The sequence below is a fragment of the Ostrea edulis genome, chromosome 9 (genome assembly GCF_947568905.1).
Source record: "Ostrea edulis chromosome 9, xbOstEdul1.1, whole genome shotgun sequence".
In the NCBI taxonomy this organism is placed as follows: domain Eukaryota; kingdom Metazoa; phylum Mollusca; class Bivalvia; order Ostreida; family Ostreidae; genus Ostrea; species Ostrea edulis.
In genome coordinates this window covers 63,346,139-63,372,696 of record NC_079172.1, presented here as the reverse complement: position 1 = coordinate 63,372,696, position 26,558 = coordinate 63,346,139, and the positions used below count along the sequence as shown (strand labels likewise).

The 26,558-nt window shown below is 36.0% G+C and overlaps 1 protein-coding gene across 1 annotated transcript; it reads left to right on the top strand.

Annotated features, from left to right (window-relative positions):
* The first annotated feature begins 14,525 nt into the window (after positions 1-14,525).
* On the top strand, positions 14,526-17,602 carry LOC130050265 (tripartite motif-containing protein 2-like). The gene is made up of 2 exons (XM_056149862.1): positions 14,526-14,610; positions 15,038-17,602. Exon 2 carries the CDS (start codon positions 15,068-15,070, stop codon positions 16,727-16,729), a length of 1,662 nt encoding a protein of 553 aa, XP_056005837.1. The 5' UTR covers positions 14,526-14,610; positions 15,038-15,067; the 3' UTR covers positions 16,730-17,602.
* The last annotated feature ends 8,956 nt before the right edge of the window (positions 17,603-26,558 follow it).

Below are 26,558 nucleotides of genomic sequence, written 5' to 3'. Positions count from 1 at the left end.
TCACAGCATCGACCTATTTGTGAAAACAAATGGGATAATGATTTAAATTTGCAATTAGATTTAAATTGGAAACATGTATATACAAACATCAAATCTGTAACAAAAGATTCAGGACTGATATGGTTCAACTATAGAATCATTCATAGAATATTGGGTACTAACAAACTCCTACATATATCAAAAATTAAAAACTCTCCACTTTGTTCAATATGTGCACTAGAACCAGAAACATTTAAGCATATCTTTTTTTATTGTTCCTCTGTCTCTACACTATGGACAAAATTATCAGATTGGATTTTTCAAAAATCTGGTAAAAGAATGGGATTTAGTGTACAAACTGTTATTTTTGGTTTTCCAGAAAAAGAACACATGGTTTTAAACTTTATAATCCTCTTAGTAAAGAGATACATATTCCAATATTCAAGAAAGAACGTCAATATTGTTTTTGATGATGTTTTGAAATGTTTATATGATTACTACATTTTGGAAGAAAAACTTACAGAACAAATATTTTACAAAAAGAAATGGTCTAAATGGAAATGTCTTTTCAATTAATGATAACAGCATTTCTTCTTCTTTTTTTGAACAATAAGTACTAAAATATACATGCAATTGTCTATATCGCTTTCTTTAATCTGTATGAGAGTGTGAGTAAAAGGTGTATATGTATTTGTTGAAAATGATAAAAACAATAAAAAAAATAAATAAAAAAATATGTTGCAGCATCAATAGTCCATCCTTATTTCAGTCAATCAATATGTTGTAGCAACAATAGTCCATCCTTATTTCAGTCAATCAATATGTTGTAGCAACAATAGTCCATCCTTATTTCACTCAATCAATATGTTGTAGCATCAATAGTCCATCCTTATTTCAGTCAATCAATATGTTGTAGCATCAATAGTCCATCCTTATTTCAGTCAATCAATATGTTGTAGCAACAATAGTCCATCCTTATTTCACTCAATCAATATGTTGTAGCATCAATAGTCCATCCTTATTTCACTCAATTAATATGTTGTAGCAACAATAGTCCATCCTTATTTCACTCAATCAATATGTTGTAGCATCAATAGTCCATCCTTATTTCAGTCAATCAATATGTTGTAGCATCAATAGTCCATCCTTATTTCAGTCAATCAATATGTTGTAGCATCAATAGTCCATCCTTATTTCACTCAATCAATATGTTGTAGCAACAATAGTCCATCCTTATTTCAGTCAATCAGTATGTTGTAGCATCAATAGTCCATCCTTATTTCAGTCAATCAATATGTTGTAGCATCAATAGTCCATCCTTATTTCAGTCAATCAATATGTTGTAGCATCAATAGTCCATCCTTATTTCAGTCAATCAAAATATAATTCACCCAATATTTATAATTAATCAATATTTCAATCCAACAATGTGTCAATCAAACGATATTTCAATCCACCAATGTGTCAATCAATATATCATTCAATCGTTTGAATCTGTCGATCAATCAATTGAATTGGAATTTCGTCAAAGGATTAGCAATTAGCGCTTGCGCACTATGTATATACAGGAATTAGAAAGGGGAAAGTGTCATAACATGTACTCGGGTAGTTTCTGTGGAAACGAGGGAGTTATTTATATTCGGTCTTTCCAATCCCCCTCGTTTCTGTCCAAGCCTTCATAAAGTATGTGGGAAATCCGTCGCGCTTCGATTTCAATTTATTTCAGCTTACATTTGATGTGAATCGTTCGTAAACTTACATAAATCAATTCATGAATGATTTTGCCGCAAGGGAATACAATTGAAACCATTCAATTCCACACTAATGCAACGATAATCGTCGTCATTTCAAACACTACATCCTTTCGCTATCAAATTCACCTCCATGATAAACAATGCCTTCAGCGCATGCGTCATTTCATTTTGTAAAACACCTAGAGGCCCATGAGGGGTGAAATGTCTTATTCTAGTAAATCGCACAAAAATCTAACTTTTTCAGTTCATTTTTTCATCACACGCATCGTATTTTTTGTGAATGGATATATTTTTCTGAAGATGAAAACACAGAAAACGATAAAGATAAAGAAGAAGTTGTTACATAAATTATTCTAAGTGTTTGGTGGAATGAAAAAATAAAAGAAAATGTAATCGCATGTCCGATATTGTCTGAAATTAATGCGCATATTGTAACTGCTGTGCTGTTTGTTTTGAAAATGTCATTGTTGTAACAAATCACCCCCACCCCCACCCCCACCCCCCCCCCAAAGTGTTGAAATATATGGGATTGAATAATATTTGATTGATCTCGATCATAATATCAGGCGCGGATCTTGATTTTCAAAAAAAGGGTGAACCAAAGGATTTGTTGAATGTTGTTGATACAATGTTCCACGATATGTGTTTTGTACAGTGCACTTATTTTATCGTACGCATGCAGTTTTATAAGTTAGTTACCGATCAAAACATCCTTTAAAACAGAATTTAAAATGACAAACGTATTTACAATGTTCATTGATAAATGTTCAATGTCTGACAAAAAACTGGATTTACTTAGTCTTCATCAACACACACACACACACACACCCTTTAAAACAACATTTGATGATGTTGAAAATAATAATCAGTGTACATGAATATCAATGTCTGATTGCATAAACTTGCAATATTTTTTAAACCCTCCCCCATGAATATTTAAAATTAAATTTTGATCCGGCATTGATCATTTGACATTTTCCCTACAAGAGTTCAATTGATTCTTTTCGGATGCATGTGAATGAATCTCTTTGTTAGATAATTAATGTCCAGTTTGATATTAGGGGTAATAATTCATTAATGCCACTTCAGAAAGTATCTCCTTGCCCGAAACGTAAGTACATTTATATACGTGTTGAAATTCAAAGGACCTTTCTGCTTTGCAGTTGGTAACGGGTAAGGTGCAGCCGATGAAGAATTATAATTTCTGCGGGTTGGAAAATATCTTTATTGAATTCCGACAAGCATTCCATTTGGCATCAACTCAATCTACGACTGACCACTTCTGTTTCCAAGCGCTGACCTCTTGTTGGAGAAAAGTCATTTTCCCGTATAAATAATCTCTCTCTCGTTCTCTCTTTAAAAAATCAAAAGGGGAATGCAACCCCTCCCCTGTTGAGATCCGTCGGTGGGCAATGAATGTTAAGTAGACTGAAATTAACCGCCTTTACTGATTTGCAGTTTAACAGTCTGTATAAACAGATAAAGTTCGTATGTCACAGGTTTGTTGTTCTGTCATAGATTCGTTGGTTTTCAATTCATAGTATGAAATTCCCTATGAGAAGAGGACCCCCTCCCAATAAAAAAGGGAAAGTATAATGAATAAATATAATAATAATAATAACCTATGAAAATAAAAATGAATGAATATAAAACGGGAAAAATAGACACATGAGATGCGGTTCCTTTAATATGATATCTAATCCCATTTCAGGAATGCAGTACACACTGCGCAAATGGTCTTTTAATATTTTTTATTCCCAATTACATTTTTACTTATTTTGTTTCCAGTAATTTATCATTTTCATATTCAGAAGAATAATATAAGTCCATTCACAGAAATGAAAGGCAATGCGTATGATGAGAAATAAACTGAAAAAGTTAGATTTTTGTGCGATTTACTAGAATAAGACAGTTCACCCCTCATGGGCCTCTAGGTGTTTTACAAAATGAAATGACGCATGCGCTGAAGGCATTGTTTATCATGGAGGTGAATTTGATAACAAAAGGATGTAGTGTTTGAAATGACGACGATTATCGTTGCATTAGTGTGGAATTGAATGATTTCAATTGTATTCCCTTGCGGCAAAATCATTCATGAATTGATTTATGTAAGTTTTCGAACGATTCACATCAAATGTAAGCTGAAATAAATTGAAATCGAAGCGCGACGGATTTCCCACATACTTTATGAAGGCTTGGACAGAAACGAGGGGGATAGGAAAGACCGAATATAAATAACCCCTCGTTTCCACAGAAACTAGTACTCGGGGTATAGTGTCAAAACCGTGCAATTCAATTGATTGCAAGAGTTATGTTTCTTTACCTAAACCATAGACATACAACAGGACTTACTCGTAGCGAGTGAAGTCGGATTAGTGAGCAAAGGGTAGAGAATGGAAAGAACACACAGAGTTTTAAAAATGCTCCACCCCCTCTTGTGGCAAAACTTCTTTAACACACGTGTATACACATACAATGCAGTGTATATTTACATTGTTCAGGGACTTTATGGTACATTTGTACATACAGACCCTGAAGCGTGCTACTACACCTCCAAAGCGTTTCGTTTCGTTCCGTGCAAACCGTTCACCGTTCCGTGCAGACTGTTCAGCGTTTCGTGCAAACCGTTCATCGTTCCGTGCAGACCGGTCAGCGTTTTGTGCAGACCGTTCACCGTTTCGTGCAAATCGTTTCGTGCAAGAATCGTTCCGTGCATGATCAAGTCACGCCCGGCCATGGAAACGTGCAGATCGTTCAAACCACGCCCTTAGAAACGTACAGACCGTGCACGTTGTTTCGGCATGGGATGTAGGACAGGTAAACATTGTTGGGAATTTGACCAATTACACAAAAAAGTTTTAAAAATTATAAAACCACCAGACAGAGCAAAATCCGATACCATTTTCTCACCCTTGGTAGTTTCTAGCAAGTGCAGACATGTATATCTCTGTCCTCGTTATCTTTTTATTTTATTTTATTTTTATTTATTTGTTTGGGGGTTTTTGTATATAGGAATAATTCATTTGTCTTGTTACATTTGTATGAAGTTTCTTTTTTTAATTCCAAGGTCCCCCCCTTCTTTTTTTTTTACCGCAATAGAAGTCAGCTAATCCGGGTATTTGAAATTAGCATTCGTACAGAAGGTGTGAAAATCGGCGGGGGTAATTGAAATATGACAAAAGAGGTTTTTATATCTTTTGTCTCTCAAAAAATGAATGCAGTTTTCTATAGGTTTAAAATTGAGGCAAATGCAACAATCTAATCAAAATCGGATGTTAGATCCGCTCGCATATCTGTTGATCATTACTGTAGTTAGTCATTATTTGTTTTATCTATTCATTTATATGATTTATTTCTCAATCCATTTTATTCATATTTTGATTGTTTCTTTTTGTTTTGTATCTTCCTTTCTTATCCAAGGTGACAGGTTCTTATCGACAGTCAAGATGCACCCCCCTTCCGCCCGAGATTATGTTCCAGTCTTGCGAGAATTTTTAAAATCATTTTATCTGTTGTCATACACGTATGTAAAAATGTATAGGTTTATTAAAGATCTGTCTTTGAGAAGAGGCCTAGAATATATAAATTGCATACGTGTTTTAACGGCACTCAGATTGAATGTACAAAAATAGCGATACGGACGCGACTTTTTCGATGAATTCAATAGAACAATGAATAAATAAAGTTGAATAATAGATATTCCATGACGATACAATTCATGCATCTTTTTCCTTTATTTCCGAAGTTAAAAACTATTCATTTCCTTTTATTCCAACGTGTTCGTAAGTCATTAAACTATTCCTTGTTTAAACTAACCCCAGGATGAAACAAATAATGCCGAAAAAAATCAGAGCGTGCAGGTCATGCCTAGCGTTTCGTGCAGACCGTTCACAACCCTTTCCCCGCACAAAAATGTTCATGCCAAGAAATTCTTAGCAAAATCTCCGGTATAGAAAAACCGTTATAAATCAGTGACCGCAATTAAGAGATAAGCGACGGCTACTATTAATCAGCATGTAATATGGTCCTATTGAAGCCAACGAATTCAGACCGGACGGGATTTCTTGGCATGGTCATGATTTTTGTGTATTCAACTAAAAACACTCAAATAACCCCATACAAGCTTATTTGGTCAGTTTTGAAAATTAGTTTTGCACATTAATGGCAAAAATTACAAATTGTGAACACCCCCCCCCCCCTTGCACTTCATCACATATTTTGAATGAATCGTTAGAGAACGTTGTAATTTATCACTTGTTTAAATTGATGCCAATAACGCGCTAATGCCGAATAACGCTGTTGGAAATGCTCATTGTTACCCGTCTCGTCTGCCGACACCGCAAAAACAACATCCTACGCAGAATTTTCGAAAGCTTTTACCCGCAAACAAGACTACACTCAAATCCACATGTTTTTCACATGTGTGTAAACAGCCTGAGTGCACCTCAGGAAGTAGCCTCAGCTACCAACATCAAATAGTTCCTTTGTATACAACTGATTATTTCCGAAAATTACACAAAATTTTCTAATCAGGGGTACAAAAATTAAGAGAAAAGAAGAAGAGGAAATGAGAAGAATCGCGTAGGGGAAAAAAATCATTCTTTTAAATATATGGAACTACCATTGACCAAGTTCATTTTGATTGGACAATTACCGGTGTGATACCTTTACACATTACACGAACGATCCCGATGCCGGCATATTTTGTAGAATATTGAATATACCTTTCTGTCTGCAGAATGTGTATTGATACAGTAGTTCATATTTTTAAAATTATTTTTACTAACCCCCACCCCCCCCCCCCCCACCCCACCCTTTCAAATTTTCCGTTCCAAACTCGGCTATACCGTACTCGTTTACCATGCCAAGAAATTCCTAGCAAAATCTCCGGTATAGAAAAACCGTTATAAATCAGTGACCGCAATTAAGAGATAAGCGACGGCTACTATTAATCAGCATGTAATATGGCCCTATTGAAGCCAACGAATTCAGACCGGACGGGATTTCTTGGCATGTCAATCTTTCCTGACGAGATTTTTCTTTAAATCATTTTATCTGTTTTCATACACGTACACATGTATATAAAATGTATAGGTTTATCCAACATCTGTCTTTGGGAAGAGGCCTGGAAAATACAAATTGCAAATGTATTTCAATGACACTCAGAATGAATGTACAAAAATAGCGAAACTGACGCGACCATTTCATATTCAGTTTCATGAATTTAATAGAGCATTGAACCAATAAAATTTGATTAATCAATATTCCTTGACGATACGATTTTGGCATATTTTTCTTTTATTTCCGAAATTAAAAAAAATCGTGTGTTTTCATTCCAACGTGTTCATACTAAGTCATTGATCTAATAAGCAAAAATGAAATATACCGCGTTGCACATGAGCAATCATTTTAAAATAAATCATTATCATTTCTTTCTCAACCTTTTTTAAATACATGTATCTAGAATACTGTAATTATATTGAAACTATTTGAACCAAATAATACCGAAAAAATCAAAGCGTGCAGGCCCCGGGCGCCTACCGATTCGTGCAGACCGTTCACAAAGCGTGCAAGCAACGCCTACAAAGTGGTCAGCGTTTCGTGTAAACCGTTCACCGTTCCGTGCAGACCGTTCAGCATTTCGTGCAAATCGTTCACCGTTCCATGCAGATCATTCAGCGTTTCGTGCAAACCGTTCATCGTTCTGTGCAAGAATCGTTTCGTACCGTTCCGTGCAAATGGTGTAGTAGTACGCTTCAGGATCTGTATCTTTAGCATTCAGCAATACGGTTATACAGGGAGTGTGTTATGTATAAAACAACGATCTCAGATAGTGATAATATTAAGTGAAAAAGATGAACATCTTGTGTTTGATTTATTATTCTTTAACTAACAGCGATTGGATGACCACAGCACTCCAATACTAAATAGTCAAAACCTTCTACCAGTTGATTCCTTATCTAATTATTGGTATCTTATTATTTAGATTGATAATGAGATGACCTTTTAATTCAATCATAAATTCTCTATTAGCCTTTTAGCTATTTCATATATTATGAAATAAATCTGTTAAGGAAGTTGGTTCCTGGGCTTTTGATCACAACTGCGCAGGATGCTACAACTAAGTAATTACTGGTTCAATACTGATGCCATTGGTGCAATTATACTACACATCTATTATTGAACCCTATCCAGTTAAAAAATATATAAATCAATTCACATTTTGAAAGGGTTTAACAGGGACTATATTTTTGTGGCGGAGGATTGATTAATCAAACAGTTCTAAATCTGCATAATTACAGTTTCTGTTTCATCAAATATATCTCCTATTTTCATACTCCTAAACGTGTATTTCAGTTTTACAATTTATAACAAGTATTTGAGTCTTGGAACTAGTTCAAATGTTATAATTTATTAATTTGGTTGATATATTTTTCCAAACAGGTGTTCTGTTATTAAAAGAGTTTAAATTAATTTACTCGAAATTTTGTATAAAAATTCTACGGTGGTATATTTAGGACACAGAATTTTTTTTTCCAAAGATACTAGGCAAAAATTATCTCGTGCGCACGACATAATATCTCGTGCGCACGACTTATTATCTCGTGCGCACGACATAATATCTCGTGCGCACGACTTATTATCTCGTGCGCACGACTTATTATCTCGTGCGCACGACATAATATCTCGTGCGCACGACATAATATCTCGTGCGCACGACTTATTATCTCGTGCGCACGACATAGCATCTCGTGCGCACGACATAACATCTCGTGCGCACGACATAACATCTCGTGCGCACGACATAATATCTCGTGCGCACGACATAATATCTCGTGCGCACAACATAATATCTCGTGCGCACGACTTATTATCTCGTATTCTTATGTGTTTTTATCAGAAGGAATTGAACGACATCCAGCTTCTTTGAAATTTGCATCCGATTCGAAGGTCAAGAAACGAGCACGTACTCCATGGACGTCCAGTTATAATGTACACGTCACCAGAAGATTACGGCACCAGGGATTATTTGTGGCTGTCTAATGATCGGTTTTTAAATGCATGCAAAAATGAGTGTACTTTTAACCACCCTAATTTAAATACAAATGATCCGGATTTCGATAGTATTTGTCGCATTCTGATGGAAGAAAATGGCTGGCAAATGCCAGACTGTGCTTCATCTGGCCGGGAACTGTATGGAAAACTAAAAGAAAAACTGTGGAGGTTGTTGTACTGATATAGAATTAAATCAGCCAATGTATCAATAAAATTGTTTAAGTGATTGACAGATAGTGCGTTATGGATAATTGCAGACTGATATCATACATGTTTATGAGATTTTTATCGATATCAAGAGATACTAGTATGAAAAAAAGAAATATGAAAGGAAGTGAAATTAATAAGTTGTCATAGGGCTTCAAATTGAAGAAAAGATAAAAGGCGATGCAAGGTTTCATCTTGCCGCTATCCTTAGGGCAGTCTCGCACATGCTTACTGACCGTGGGCCAACTCATTAAATTTTTCTTGTTCTTATGATTAATTTATGCCCTAATCCGATTGGCTTCTTCACACTTTTGTGAAGGAAATTTCTCCAATCGTGTTAATTCTTACGGATTTATCTTAAACAACTGGGTTTTTTTCATAACATGATCTTCGTTTTCATACCGAGTTTCACTTTCTCATTGGTGGATAATTCATTAAAATGAGAAAAGTTCAATGTGTTGGCTCACGTGTGCGAGACTGCCCGTGGGTTTCCAACGAAGATTTTTATAGGTTATATACAATGCTTACCCAATTCAAACGATTTCAATAAATACCAATAACTTGTAATCAATTTTTATAAGCCATTATTGGCCAATCCTGCTCCTGGGTCACTGGTCATTTCTCACTGTTTCTACTTTTAAAATTGTATGTGGCTGTAAAGTTTCCACATAACGATGATGTAATTTCCTCTTGTGACCCTGTTATAAATTGAAAGTATACAACACAAGGATAATTACCTTGTTCATATACACCATATTCAGCGCAGTTTTTAACACACACACACTCTCTCTCTCTCACGCAATGAATGGGGAAAACCTGTATGTAAACCTGCAAATGCATAAGAGCACTAGCATACTGTTGTAAAGAAAGTATTAATGTTTAGTTACTGAGGACAAATTGCATGTACCAAATTAAATCGAAACTGACTGGTCTAACGGTTATGTAGCTAGGAAAGGGTTATAATCAAGCTTTTATATAGAAAACATGTGATAATAAGTCGTGCGCACGAGATAATAAGTCGTACGCACGAGATATTATGTCGTACGCACGAGATATTATGTCGTGCGCACGCGATATTATGTCGTGCGCACGAGATATTATGTCGTGCGCACGATATATTATGTCCTGCGCACGAGATAATAAGTCGTGCGCACGAGATAATAAGTCGTGCGGACGAGATATTATGTCGTGCGCACGAGATATTATGTTGTGCGCACGATATATTATGTCGTGCGTACGAGATAATAAGTCGTGCGCACGAGATATTATGTCGTGCACACGAGATATTATGTCGTGCGCACGAGATATTATGTCGTGCGCACGAGATAATAAGTCGTGCGCACGAGATATTATGTCGTGCGCACGAGATAATAAGTCGTGCGCACGAGATATTATGTCGTGCGCACGAGATAATAAGTCGTGCGCACGAGATATTATGTCGTGCGCACGAAATAATTTTTGCCTAGTATCTTTGAAAAAAAAAAATTCTGTGTCCTAAATATACCACCGTAAAATTCAGTATTTTCACCAATAATTAATTTTTTTTAATCTTTAATCCCCTCTTTTTTTTTTTAGTTAATTATGTGAAATTTGAGAAACAGACATTGCCCTTTTAAACTCTCAAGTTTGACATCATGAATTTTTTGGCATCTCAAATGCAAAAATGTCACTATTCGTTTCCATTTTACTTGTATTAAACTTTTTATTGATCAGTTTTGTTAGAAGATGATCAAGTATCTATTTTATGTGTTGATTTATTTGTGTTACTTATGTTGTGTTGACATCAACAGACAAATCAAGTTTAATTGAATAAATCTTTCAGTGTAAAACGGTCATGTTTAGAACACTGTAGCTCAATAACAAGCACATCGTCGCAAGCCATGGCTGAAACGTACGCTCCTCATCCCTTTCAAGAGTGAAAGGGAAGAGGAACGTACATTTCAGCCGTGGCTTGCGACGATGTAACAAGCATTGCAACCTCAGTTTTTCTTTTTAATTTCCCAATTCTCCTAATTCAATGTAGACATTAAAAATACACTTCCCCCCAAAAAAATACATTACTCCAAACCTCAGGAAGTCAGGTGTGAACCTCTTTAATTCCTCTTACTGGGGTCATTAACTTCATCTTGGTGCATGTGTATACATTGGTTGTTTCACCCGTTGTTAGGTTATAGGGTTAGACAGTCGCTGTTAGTTAAACAATAAAATCAACACAAGATGTTCATCTTGTTCACTTAGTAAGATCACGATTTGTCGTTATTTTATACATACCACACTCCCCGTATGACCGAAACCCTACGTTTTCAGTTCGGCGTTTTAACAAAACTCATATATTCATGAACACTAAAACTAAAGTCTTGCACCAATTTATTTGTCTATCTTCTAAAACCAACAACACACACACACACACATATATATATATTTGTCTTTAGAGCAAAAAATACTAAAAGACGTATTTTTGCCCAAAGGCGGATCCGACGCCGGCTACCCTCACCCCCATACGTTGGGAAAGAGGGAGGGGGGTTTCCAACGTTTAAAACTATGTATCAGTCAACCCGAAAGACTACATCAATTTTAGGGAGGTGAATTTCATTTATATGTGGTAACTTTCACAGGGGCCTAAGATGACATTCTTAATTACTATAATTTAAAAAATTCAGTTATACAATCTGTTTCGTTACGGTAGATTTCGTTTCGTTTCGCATCTAACAAATACTCTACTTAGTCCATGCATTTATTATAATATGTACAGTGTAATTACAAAATGCAAATAACAACAGAGATCGATTGGAAAGCAAGTCGTGCAATGCCTTATGTAAATCCGCTCCCAGGATATATAGTTATATTATAATAATATGATAATAGGTTAAATTTATGTCGATAACAGGTCAAATACTCCATTCACTTTATTGTGAAATAGAGCGGGCACCTGTTAGATCGCTGTACGTATGGGTATCCCAATTCGAAATCGAACCTACTTTTTATAATCTTTTCTGTCCTCGTATTGATTAATTATAAGATAAGTTAATACTGATGCAATTACATTTCATTTATTCTCGAAAAGACAACTTTTATTGACAAGATTTCACTGCTCAAGATCATCACACTATCCCACGTGACCAAGTGCATTCGATGATATATGTAGAGGAAATATTGTTCAGGTAGGTCTTCCTACTCTTCAATGAGTGTTGAACACACATCCACAAATGAAATTCCTGAATAAAGATGAAATGAAACTTACTAATAAACTCAAACGAATTCATTTTATCAGCCTTATTAATGGAGTTCTTTTGTTTCAATCGAATATCACGTGACTGTCACAAAGTACATAAAACTATACCTTTCAATTTGCTTGGTAGAATGGGTCGGGTATTTTCAAACGTATACGTGCCTTCACACAAAGACCTGTAATTACAGTTGTAAATATGTCACAATTTAAAAAGGATGACTTGATTAGATTTTGTTAATAAATATGATCACCACATTGACAAGGCCATGCTAAAAAAAACATTATAATCGCCGCGGTGGCCTAGAGGTAGAGCGTTCGCCCCGCATGTGGTAGGTCGGGGTTCGAATCCCAGTCGCGACAGACCTAGGAAAGGGACTTCAGTTGTTAGAACTTGTTCCCAATTCTTTTGATTTGATCAATAAAATATTTTCTAAAAAAAAAAAAAGACAAGACAAAGTGATTGACAAACCCAAGTCGTTTGAACAGGGAGTGACTGTTCCATCGCCAAACGCCCGGCATCAGGTGTGAATGTCACGGGTCCTCGGAGATCACCATAACAAGAGGTCAATGGGCCAAATCGCTCACCTGAGTCACCTTGGCTCATATTTAAGGATTTTTCCTATATATTCTCATATAATACTTTGATCCCTATTGTGACCCGAACCTACTCCCGGGATCACGATTTTTACAAAATTGAATCTACATTAAGTCAGAAAGCTTTCGTATAAATGTAAACTTTCCTGGCCTAGTGATTTTTCAGAAGGTTTTTAATGATTTTCCCTATATATTTGTATGTAAAATTTTGATCCCCTACTGTGGCCCCATCTTACCCCCAGAAACCATGATTTGTTGAATCTGCACTATGTAAGGAATCTTTCATGTAAATTTCTGTTCTTCTGGCCCAGTGGTTCTTGAGAAGATTTTTAAAGATTTTTCCTATATATTTGTATCTAAAACTTTGGTCCCCTTTTGTCACCCCATCCAACCCCTAGGGTCCATGACTTTCATAAACTTGAATATCCACTATGTCAGGAAGCTTTCGTCTACATTTCGGCTCTTCTGGTTCAGTGGTTCTTCAGAAGATTTTTAAATGACCCCACGGGCCACCCTATTTTGCATTTTTGTGATTATCTCCCATTTGAAGGGGGCATGGCCCTTCTTTGAACAAACTTGAAAGCCCTTCACCAAAGAACGCTTTTGGCCAAGTTTGCTTATAATTGGCCCAATGGTTCTGGAGAAGAAGTCGAAAATGTAAAAAGTTTACAAACAGACGGACAGGCAATCAGGTGAGCTAAAAACGGATGCGCCCCATGTCATTGTAGTTGTGGCACGGTAAAGAACCCTCAAAGCGCCGAGCATAAGCCTAAATTTGAAGCCCTTCAGCAGTATTGGTGACGTCTCCATATGAGTGAAAAATTCTCGAGAGGGACGTTAAACAAGATACAATCAATTAATCAAGAAAAAATCAAACGATCCGCTCCCGAATCTATCGTAGAAAAACATTTGATATTAAAGGGTATCGTTTTATCTTAGTTCAAGTTATGGCAAATGATATTGGTACATTCCAAATAAATTGTTCAACTAACATAACGATATTGTTGTCATTTAATTTCTTTTCGTTTAAAATGTCCTTTTATGAATAAATGTTTAGATATTCGGGTTGACAGCTCGATGAAATTTCATAGAAGCAGTGTGTAGATGGGATATTATCATGAAGTCCAGAGGTGATGTCCCGCGGGAATTTGTAAGGAGATACTCTACATCGTGATAATGGCTGACTTCCTTTTAGCAGTTTAATGCCTAGACGAGTAGCTCAGTAAGGTTAGCACGTCGACTATTGACGTACATCTCGGGTTCAAATCCAGTAGGGGATTTAAATTTTTATCAGATTGCTTTCTTTTTGACTAAATAAAGTAAATTTGAAAGTTTTCAAATTCAAAATAGTGTTGTAAATTCTTTTTGACTAAATAAAGTAAATTTGAAAGTTTTCAAATTCAAAATAGTGTTGTAAATCCCCTCTACTTTTTATCCATATCAAATATCTCCGGTGTAGCATACCTCCTTATAACAGTACAATTTCTCTGGTGTAGCATACCTCCTTATAACAGTAGAATTTTGTGACGTTACGAATGAAATGTAAGATCAGTTCTTTTTACTTGTATGACGCGCACTTGTCAATTTGTACATAGTCATGCTTAATACCCCCCCCCCTCCCCCCCCTTTAGGCTAAAGGTTTGATAACAATGTGGACTTTAAATCTATTGAAGCATAAGATAACACGTACTTAGGTAGTGTATACAGGGTCGATCTCGTCACGTACAGGTATTTAAAACACGGGACAACACTGAAGGTCGAAAGAACAGGGAAGCCATGTTAGATTTACAGGTGAGACAAAATTATTACTATTAAATACACATCGCAGTGCCCCCAAATCATTATAATTGTATAAGGTATATGTTTGGTCAGAATTATTAATGAAACAGGTTTGATGACACTGGTCATTTTAACGCGAATTTTACAAATTTGGGGGGTGGGGGGGGGGGTGATGTCGCAAAAGGTACTATTGTAATATACGTACATATAAATCTATGACGATAATATACATGTAATAATAATCTATCTTGGTATAATTCTAGCGTGTAAATTGTTTTGATCTGTAGCAAGTTTTGTTTGTTTTTTTTTTTTTTTGCAGTTCCCATCTAAATGATTTATATCCAATGTTTATTTCTAAACGATTTATATCCAATGTTCATTTCATGTCCTGCAATTGAACACTGACACTAAAATATAATATTCATTTCTTTATTGACAGTGAACTACTCATGTGACCCAGACACCAGACATGCTGCACCCCCGGCGCAGTGCCCAGGAGGTCCTACTGTGCGACTCCTGTGAAACTGCCCCCCTACAGAGTCACTGTGAACGTTGTAATATAAATCTCTGTACTAACTGTGTAGGAAAACATCTCTTGGATTCGTCTAGAAAACACCGCGTCATACCGTTCATAGAGAGAAGTTCTACTCCCAACTACCCAAAATGTCCAAGCCACCCTGACAAACAATGTGAACTTCACTGTGAGAAATGCGACCTTCCCGTCTGTTCTACCTGCGCCTTATTTGGTAAACATAAAGGTCACGATATATCAGATATTCAGAAAAAACTCAGCGCTAAAACACAAGATTTACGAAAAGATTTGGAAGAACTGGAGACCAGAATTTTCCCTCGATATGAAGAAATCGTTTCCAATGTCCAAACTGAGAAAGCCGAGTTAGAAACGAAGTACGGGAAACTGACCACAGCTGCCGACCAACATGGAGAAGTCTTACACCGTGAGATCACCGCCATTGTCAACAAACGGAAATCCGACATTGCGGAGATGAAAACTAAACATCTAGCTGCCTTAAATAAAAACACAGATGAAATCACACACAGTATTACTGAACTCAAACAAATCATTCTAAATCTGAAGGCAATATTGGAATCCAATGACGTCTCCCTAATCTCTACCTACAAATCTAGGAATGCCGAGTTCAGGAGATTACCCCCAAAAGTCCAAGTTACATTACCAAGTTTGTCAGCTCAGAAAATAAACACAGAACAGCTCCGTGAAATGTTTGGTTCTCTGTCGCCATTATCCATTAACACAGAAGAACAAGGCTACATAATGAAGTCAGCAGAAGCTGTATCGTCTCCTCCAGTGAAGCCACTGCTTAATGAACCGCGCGTCACCGCCGCCATAGACACTGGATATGAATACATACTATACGGTGTTAGCTGTGTCCGTGAAGAACAAGTCTGGACATGCGGGAGTAACGCAATCATGAAGCTCCTCAACCTCCAGAGTAAACTACTGACATCAATACAAACCAAGTCAGGGAACAAACCAGGGGACATAGCAGTGACACGGGACGGAGATCTTGTTTATACTGACTATAGTGATAAGACTATAAACCGGGTCAAGAATAAAAAGATACAAACCGTGATCACACTACAGGGGTGGAGACCTCGCGGTGTCTGCCGTACCGCCTCTGATGATCTCCTGGTTACCATGATCAGTGATGATAACAAACAATCCAAAGTCGTGCGTTACTCCGGCTCCACAGAGAAACAAAGCATTCAGTTTGATGATCAGGGTCGTCCTCTCTATTCATCTGCTCGTCGCATCAGTGAGAACAGGAACCTGGATATCTGTGTGGTTGACTGGGGAGTTGATGCAGTAGTGGTGGTCAATCAGTCAGGAAAACTCCGATTTAGATACACTGGTCATCCCTCTAATACCAAGCAATCATTTACTCCAGTCGGCATCACTACAGACAGCCAGAGTCACATCCTGACAGCAGACTTTAGAAATCACCGTATCCACATCCTAGATCAGGACGGACAGTTCCTCCGTTACATTCACTGTGATTTAGAGTATCCATTAGGTTTATGTGTGGACATCAGAGACAACCTCTTTGTGGCTGAGAGTGGCACTGCTAAAGTGAAGAAAATCCAATATCTATAAACACAGTGTTAATTACACATCTCTACACAGTGTTAATTACACATCTCAACAGTGTTAATGACAGATCCAAACACGGTGTTAATTATAGATCTAAGCAGGGTGTTAATTACAGATATAAACACCATGTTAATTACCTAGCTATTTAAACCTACAGGTACATGTACTTAAAGTAGCTATTTCTACTTTCTTTTACCTGTTTTTGAAAATATAAATAAATAATGATTAAGGAGTATCTTTTAAACAAGTCAGTCGTTTTATGTAGCATGTTGTGCATGTGCACGGCAAAATTCGGAGTGTAAATTTGAATATTTTATGAGGGTGGAGAATGCAGAGGAAATGCATGAAAATTCGCCCCAAAAACCTTTAATGTAAAAATGCATAAAGGTAGACTTTAAAATTAATACAGATTTGTAAGACATTTTACGCTTTTTATCACGTAGTTTTGATCCTAAGCTCATAAAAAATGGAACTGGGTGTTGTTATTGATGCAAATTTGAAAGGTTAGAAAGTAAAAAAAAAATTGTCCAATATTTTTGTGGTATTCATCGTCAGTGTAAGTGAATCAAGATATTTGGTACACGCCTTATTGAGCCGTTCCTGCGTTTGACCACGAAATGCAAGTAAAGGAAAAAGTAGGTAAAAATAGTCTTTGGACTGGACCTTTTTAAAACTGTAAGTAATTACAACTATGTGATGCTTACAAAAGTGTGTATGCTGTGTAATTAACATGTGTATTGATAAAGTTATATTTATCTTAGGCCTATATTGAACATTATTCTGTTTGTCAAGTTTTAAACTACAGTGTATATCTTTTGATATTTGTATTATGTTTCAATGTATATATTATAGATAAACATTCATAGAATACCATCTTACATTATGACTGAGTACTTACTTAGCTGTGTAGTACAATCTCTCACCAGAGGGCGTATTACGCTACGCGACAACACCTCTGTCAACGTCTAAATGTCAAGATTCTTGGCAAAACTTATTTCTACCTATTGCATTATAAAGTATGATTTTACAAGTTTTAGTGTTAAGCTTAAAATCTTACAGTAAGTTCACAAAAACAACGAATTCCATGATTATTCTAGTATTATTGGATGAATGAATATTTATATAAAACCTTTTAATTCGCTCAGGTGTCTCATATTTACCAGCTTCTGCGTTTATAAAATTCAGACAAGTGTTTGATTTGCTTAGATATGATCATTACAGTTTGATATGCTAAGTTAGTTTTAGTACGTTTTGATATGATTTTTAGACGTTGACAGAGGTATTAGTGGAGTGTAGCGGGAACGATAACTCTGGGTAGAGATTGTGTGTAGTACAGTAACAGAGTGTGACCCCCAAACATCCAGTCTTCTGATCCAAGGTCACAGTCTTCTGTTTACCATCAATGACGTCACAACACGTATCTCCACAGTCCTACAAAATCAACACAGACAGATAGAAATCTTATCAAACTCAATTTCCAAGAATATTGTATTAATTTACCTCAACAAAGTACAGCCTTCATTTTGCCTATCTGAACAATTCTGCACAGAATGCTGCACTTATTAGTGGTAAAACTATGATTTATCATCAGATTTTGTAAATTGATTAGCTCACCGGGACGATTTCCAGACCACAGGGGCTCAGTTGTCAGATACTGAAGTTTTGTATTATTTGTTCCCGAATAATAAATTAAAGTTTTGCATGATTTGTGTCCGGGTAATAGATTATATAAATAAATACCACCACCAAAATCCGGGTTTTTTTTTAGGTTTTAAAAAAGGTGTATCATGTGTACATATTTAATGTACACATGATACACCTTTTTTAAAACCTCGGGGAAAAAAGGATTTTGGTGGTGGATTTTATTTATATAATCTATTATTCGGACACAAATCATGCAAAACTGCAATATCTGACAACCGAGCCCCTGTGCTTCAAATTTAGGCCTATGCTCAGCGCTTACGGTCATTGAGCAGTGAGGGTTCTTTAGCGTGCCACACCTACTGTGACACGGGACATCAGTTTCTAAGGTCATCTCCGAGGACCCGTGACATTCCATCTGATGCCGAACGTTTGGCGATAGAATTGTCACTACCTGTTTTAACAACTTAGGTCTGTCGCGGCCAAGATTCGAACCCCGACCTTCCACATGTGGGGCGAACGCTTTCCCTCTAGACCACAGATGCATTATAAGGGAACATTCATTTGGTACCGAGACTTTCTATCTAGTGACCTTGACATTTGACCTACTTTTTGAAAACATTAACCTGGGCTACATCTTTTGAATCAAAGGGGATAGGGTTTTGATATTCACATATAGATACTTCATGAAGAGACATTTGTTTGGGTACCTTGACATTTGACCTTGTAAACTTGACCTTCGACTTTGACCTACTTTTCAAAAACTTTATACTTTGTTATATCTTTTGAACCAAAAGTAAAATGGCTTTGATATTTCATATTTACATGTCTCATGACCAAGCCTTAGATATAGTATCAAAACCTATTGACCTTGGACTTTGGCCTAATTTTCAAAAACTTTAACCTTTTGAACTAATGGGGGTGGTGGTGAAGTAGAGTCGTGCTTCCGACGAGCTATGTTATATTCTGACATATTTTGTTTTTGTATTTCTGACTGATGAATAATCTACAAGAATTAACAATTCAATGGAAAACAAAGTTATTCTCAGATTCAAATAAAAAAAAATTCCCTGCTTGTGGGACTAACCAGTCACTTATCTGACCATCAATGAATTTTGTGGAATGGTCAGAGCGTTATGAAGAATAAGTCCAGGAGACTGGCTTTGGTGTGGGTCCTGCGATTTGGGAAGAACTATACATCCAATCGTCTCCTCGCACCATACTTTGATTTTCATGTACTCGAGTTCAACCAGAATCTCTCAGATCTATCAAAAGAAATTTTTTATCATATGATATCAGATAAATTCCTAAAAGAACAGGGTTCCTTGTATTTAAATGAAAAAATCAACAGCATAATTATTTGGAACCACAAAAAAATTATTTGAAAAATAAAAACGAATATATGAATAAATCGTCATTTTGATTCAGATTTTTGACAAAGAAACACCTTTTTAAAGTGGATCAAAATAGGGAGTGGCAAAGTGGGGGGTGGGGGTGGGGGTGGGGGTAAACACCTATACACCCTCTAAATCCGGCACTGCCTGAAATAGTTAGTTTTAGCTCACCTGAGCTAACAAGTTAGCTTTTTTTGATCACCTTTTGTCTCTCATTTGTCTGTGAACTTTGCACATTTTCACCTTCTCCAGAACCATTGGACCAATATCAATCAAACTTGGTAAGTTGATATAAATTATCCTTTGTGTAAAGGGGCTTCAGGTTGGGTCAAATGAAGAGCCATACCATCTATAAAGGGGAAAGAATCACGAAATGCAAAAATAGGGTGGGGGCATTTAAAAATCTTCTCAAGAATCGCTGGACATGTTGAAATTTACGTGAAAGTTTCCCGGAGACAGTGCAAATTCAAGCTTAATCAAACATGGCCCTGGAGTTAGGGTGGGGCTACAATAGAGGATCAAAGTTTTACATGCATGTAGGGGCGCAAATAATTCAAAATGTCTTCAGTTATTTGCGTTTACATTAATTAGGCGCTTCAGTACAAGATTAAGAGGATGTTCATGGAACAAAATGAGGCCTTTTTCAACCCCCCCCCCGCTTGAGAACTTTTTTGCGGCGATAATTTCTCTGAAATGTGCAGATTCCTTTCTATCTCATCCCTCTTTCGATTTATGGAATCGTTTCACGCTTTTTGAAAGCTTTAGAGATTGGCCTTCCACCGACTCATTTTATCATAAAGGTCTATAGACAGGGAATGCACACATTTCAGAGAAATTATCAATTTGATTGGGGGGGTTAATCAGTATCCATATTTCAGCAATCTGATTAAAATAATATCTTAGATCCACTCCGTTATGTAGCTACATAAAGATCTGAAGACATCCCGTATGATCTTTGTGTAGCGACATAGCAATAAGTTAAAGGAGCTGAGCGGATAAAACATCTTATTTTAATCAGATTGCATCAGATTGTGTCCGTGTTTGCCCAACTCTCTATTTTGCATTGCTTGTAGGAGTTATGAGATTGATCACTGTTCGTTATCTTCACCTTTCATACTTCAGTGCCTGTGATCTCGACGGTACAGCATGAATTAGCTAGACTAGAAGTTCTCTCATTTAAACCATATTCTGCAGTAAATAAAATTCTGACGTAGTCCAGTAATTAATTTATGATAACTTACCTAATAGTACATTACCTGACAATCACTAAGTACTGTCCTCCGACGCAAGTCCATTGTCTGACAGGATGAAAGTGTCGTCTGATCAATCAAGAAAGACAACCTTTCTATTTCTGTGACGTAGTAAACAGCAAAAACTGTAGGAGTTATATTTCTTGATGCATACCCTGATAGGATACCAATCCAGGTGCGGATCCAGAAATTGAAGTTAGGGGCATAACTTCACGAGGCAAGGGTCTGTCTTAAGGCTTTCAGTGGGTCCAGGGCGAAGCCCTGTTGGGGCCTAAGGATTGAAGCCTTGCTGCAGCCCAGGGGGCGAAGCCCCCGCAAGCTCCTGTGGTCATTTAAAATCACAAAACTTCTTACAACTAAGGTCATACATATTTTATTTCTGTCTTATACCAAAATATGAGCGTAACTACGCCAAAACTAATCATGCAAGATTTAGCGTCTGTGTATATACAGTGTGTACTTAATTTGACTCATTCAGGGATTTATTGGTGAAGAATTATCAAAGAAGATTATGTACAGTGCTTTAAGATTAAAATTTGAATTTGTGAAATGGGCCACTGGATTTTAATTGGCTTGAAATATGCTTTCTATATAGTCAAAATGACTATTTTGTGTTATTTTAATGAGATGAAATTGATAAAATGATACAGATTTAAAAAAAAAACTGGAATGAAATGGAAGCCCTCTCAATATATCACGTGTAGTTTACAGTTCATATAGCCTGTAGTAAATGTTCTTTAAAAAAATGAAATTTCTTTCCTTATAAGCTGTCCTACTGATATGCTTTATGGGCCTAAAATAATAAATAAACTTATCTAATAAGTAAGCTGAAAACAGAAAAAAAATTGCATGTTTTTGCTGGGTTTTTTTTTTTGTTTTTTTTTTTTTTTATTACTGGTTTTTTGTAAACAACACACCATGATTTTACATAGATTTTCTATATTAAAAAAAAATCCTTTTATCTGAAAGCACCCCAGCAGTATATTATAAAGAAAATACTTCATGTTAAATAAATTTGGTGATAAGTATTGTAAATTTCTTTTTCTTCAATTATCTTCACCTTCAATCATTTTGTTATACATTCATGTACTATATTCATTTTATTTTGTCATAACTGACCTTTGCCCTATGGAAAGGGCTTATATAGGCATTGTATCTGCTGCATATTCCTATTTATGTATGTATTTTCTATATACACATGAATATTTATTGATTGTATCTAGCTTAACGTCTCGCTCGAGATTTTTCAAGGTGAAGGGCTTCAAAGTTAGACCTATGCTCGGCGTTTACGGCCATTGAGCAGTGAGGGTTCCTTATCGTGCAACACTTACTGTGACACGGGACAACCGTTTTTAAGGTTATCTCCGAAGACCTGTGAAATTCGCACCTGATGCCGAACGTTTGGCGATGGAACTGTCATTACCTGTTTTAACGACTTAGGTATGTCGCGGTCGGTATTTTAACCCCGGACTTCCGCATGCGGGGCGAACGCTCTAACCTTTCGGCCACCGTGGCGGTACATGTATCTGTTGAAATGGGAAAAAATTGAAAATAAGAATTCATATAATTAGGACATGAATACTCCGCCCGATCTGACCTTTCTAATGCAATATGAAAATAATGGACCCATGAGTCACTTTGGCCCATATATAAAAACTTCCCCTACATACATGTATTTGCATGTAAAATTTTGATCCCCTATTCTGACCCCAACCTACCCCCGTGGGCCATTGTTTTTACAAACATGAATCTGTACTATGTCAGAAAGCTGCCATGGAAAATTGAACTTCTCTGGACTAATGTTTTTTGAGAGGATTTTTAAAGATTTTTCCTATATATTTTCATGTAAAAAGCTGATTCCCTATTGTGGCGCTACTCTATCCCAAAGGCCATGAATTTAGCAAACTTGAATCTGCACAATATCAGGAAGCTTCCATATGAATTTGAGCTTTTCTGGCCCAGTGGTTCTTAAGAGGAAGATTTCTAAATGACTCCTCCCTATTGTTGTTGATTTTTTGTAAATATCTCTCATTTGAAGGGGAGATAGCCCTTCATGTAAACAAATTTAAATTCCTTTCATCCAGGGATAATTTCTACCAAGTTTCGATGAAATTAGCCTGCTGGTTCTAGAGAAGAAAAATTCTAAAATTTGTCAGTGTTATTTCACTATTTCTCTATAATTATTTCCACTTCGAGAAGGACATTGTCCCTCATTTGAACAAAGTTGAATCCCCTACATAATAATTATAATGAATAAACACGGACCCCTGGATATACAAGAGGTGAGATCAGGTTCCTAGGAGGAGTAAGCATCCCCTGTTGACCGATCACACCCGCCGTGAGCCCTATATCTTGATCATGTAAAAGGAGTTATCCGTAGTCAAAATCAGTGTACCAAGAACGGCTTAACAATCGCTATTAAACACGTCAGACAGCATTTAACCCAAACATAGGTCGTATTTACAAATTAGATCATTATATCGACCATGGAATTTGCGAAATGCTTACTTTAAACGCGATTGTTTATTGATCCTATCATGATATCCTATTTAGTATGATATGTAAAAACTCTCTGACTAGCGGGATCGGCAAATTAAAAACAACTGAAACGTCAGTCCAGATCTCGATATATTTCCTCAAAAGCCGGTATAGGTACATCTGTAATTATATACATGTAAAACTTATACGGTACCAATTTTGATGCACCAGATGCGCATTTCGACAAATAATGTCTCTTCAGTGATGTTCAACCGAAATGTTTGAAATCCGAAATAACAGTGAAGTTTTAGAGCTATTATAGCCAAAAACAGCGTGCCAAAAAAGTCGAGTCAAATTCGTCTAAGGATAAGAGCTATGCATAAGGGAGATAATACTTAATTTTGAAATACATATATATCTATACATATGATTATATTATCAATCATTCATTCCTGAACATTTGATTTAAAAGTGCTCGAATTAATTTCTTAAAAATAAACAACTGTACTCTATTCAATTTCAAAAGTTCATTCATAGATGCATCATGCTCGGATCTGGGGTGGGGCGGGGGGGGGGGGGGGGGAGGGGAGATTGCAAAGTATATGTACATGTATCATCGAGATTTATGAGTGATTGCATTTGTGCGCTCAGTAATGTGGAAAGAACAAAATTATCGTTGAATGATTTTGTACAAAAGGTTATCAAAGGAATACATACTGGAACAACCTGTTTGATATCTGTTTTATATTCTTCTTTACATTTACAATTCACATAATAGATTACATTGATTGTTTTTGTAACAAATCATTAACATCCGATACTTAACCATAGGTTGGGATTCAATGTAGATGTATTAATATTTATACTTTTCACTTTTTTCCGACAGTGTAAACCTTTGATTATATACTATTACATAAAGTCATTGGCTTAATCACAAAATACATGGGATAAACTGGACTAACAGGCCACCTAGAGGCTATTACAAAGGTGGATGATCTTAAAGGAAAGACAGCTACAAATATTGAGGTCAAGGTCACAAAAGATCGTCCATCTCTAAATCTGTATGCTATCATTATGACATGATTTGGCCAAAAAAATTCCATAGCGACCTTCCATTTTTTTATGCAAATGTAGTTAATTGAATATAAAGTAATATTAGTCTAGTTTGTATGGAATGAGATGAAATTTATAGAAATATGGGGTACTTTCTGAATAATCAACTTAATTGATTTTTCATACAAATTACTTCTTTCCGAATCCCATGATGCAAACAAACTAGACACTTACTCCTTAGATGTATTAAATATGTTAAAGCATCCTTTTCAGATCAAAAACCACAAATCTACAATTTGTTGAATTATCTTCAATTAGATTAAGGTTTGTTCAGTCCATTTCAATATATCTACATGTCCAATGGTTTTGTCTTCGATATCTTTACCGATTGAAATGATAGCCATTTCCGCATGAATGTGAAAAAGATTTGCGTATGAATCTTGCTAAATATAGTATGACTATTCTTATGACTGGGAGTTCCAACAAAAATGAAAAGTAGAATTATAAAACAAAATTAAGCGACCCTGGTGAATGTTGTAGCCCATGGAATTTTTGTTGACTTGTCTGTATTTTGGCTGAGAGGAGTAATCCATGGCTTTTTGTTGGTGCCTCTTGTTAGATCAGGGTACTTCTTTCAGGTCACCTGAGCTAGAAATTCCTCCATTATCATTTTTTTTAAATTCCTTCTCATAATACACGTGACCAATTTCAACCAAATTTATCACAAAGCTTCAAGTTTATTCAAATAAGTGTCATGTTCCTCTCGAAGGTTTAAAGAAATCTCTTTAAAAAGAATGAAGATAATGAACAGTGACTAATCTTACAGGACTATGAACCAGAAATGTCAAAACTTGTTTGGAAGATTCTTTATATAATTAAAAGTCAGAATTATTTAATCTCCCGGGGCCAAGGTAGGTAAAAATAGGGGTTCAACGATTAACATTGGAATATACATACATATAACATCACTGAAAGACAAAGAGAGTGCAATTTGTCAAATTGATATGAAAACACTTTATTACATCCCCTCTCACAGTACAAGATTTGTTTAAACTTCCTCTCCGGTGACCTTGCCCTTTCACCTATTTCATTAAAACTATATTGGAACCAGTGTTTTTATTTATTATCCCATCCCTGGTGTTTCCAGGAGTCCGTATTTTCCTACTCTTCATTTTGAGTTTTTATAGGAATTATTGGATTGGTCATTGTTCGTTATCTTCAACTTTTCATGTGAAAGGCGTCAATTCTGCAAGTTTCATCAAGAAAACTCGGAAAAGAAATGTGACTGAAAGCGAACAAACAAACGCACGTTCTATCCCTGAGGTAATATTTAAAAGTTTGAATTTCATTTTCAAAAATGTCAGTACCAACGAAAAAAATCTGAGCAGCGGAAAGCTAAGTCTTAAAGCATTCAAGGGAAAGTCCGACATCCGATTACCTATATAAAAAATATAGACGGGAAAACAGTACCATACTATAGATAAATACGTCCCATCTAAAGATGGCGTACAAAGAGAGGTCAAATCCTCGGCTTACAGTATTTAGATTAACCATCGGAAACAGAAGGAACTTAATTCTAGTGATCTTTAAATTTCCACAAAAACTATGAAATGGAAACAAATCATTCAATATAAGTGGTAATATTATCTAACATGGTTGTATTTGAAATGCCTCATTTCCTTTAAAGCTTACCTGGCCGTCTCAAGATTTGCAAATAAAGAGTCTTTCATACCTCTCTGGTTAGCATCAATTAGTTTTATGTAACATTTATGTAACATTCATACTAAAGTCAGTCTATATACAATGGTGTTTTTCTTGCCCTAGTTTTTATAAAACGGGAATACTGCACTTCAATATTGACGAAACAATTACCAGGTGAACTGAACAGGCACTCAAGAGCAAATCTTGTATTTATTGATTTTTTTAAAGCGAAATATCTTTTCACTTAGTTGCACAAATATTCTATCGGCAAAGTCAAACTTTTTTTTTATAAAAAGAAGGCTATTTTAAAAACTG

Excerpts from the sequence above, each read along its gene's own strand:
- LOC130050265 (XM_056149862.1), top strand. The coding sequence starts at position 15,068 with ATGCTGCACCCCCGGCGCAGTGCCCAGGAGGTCCTACTGTGCGACTCC.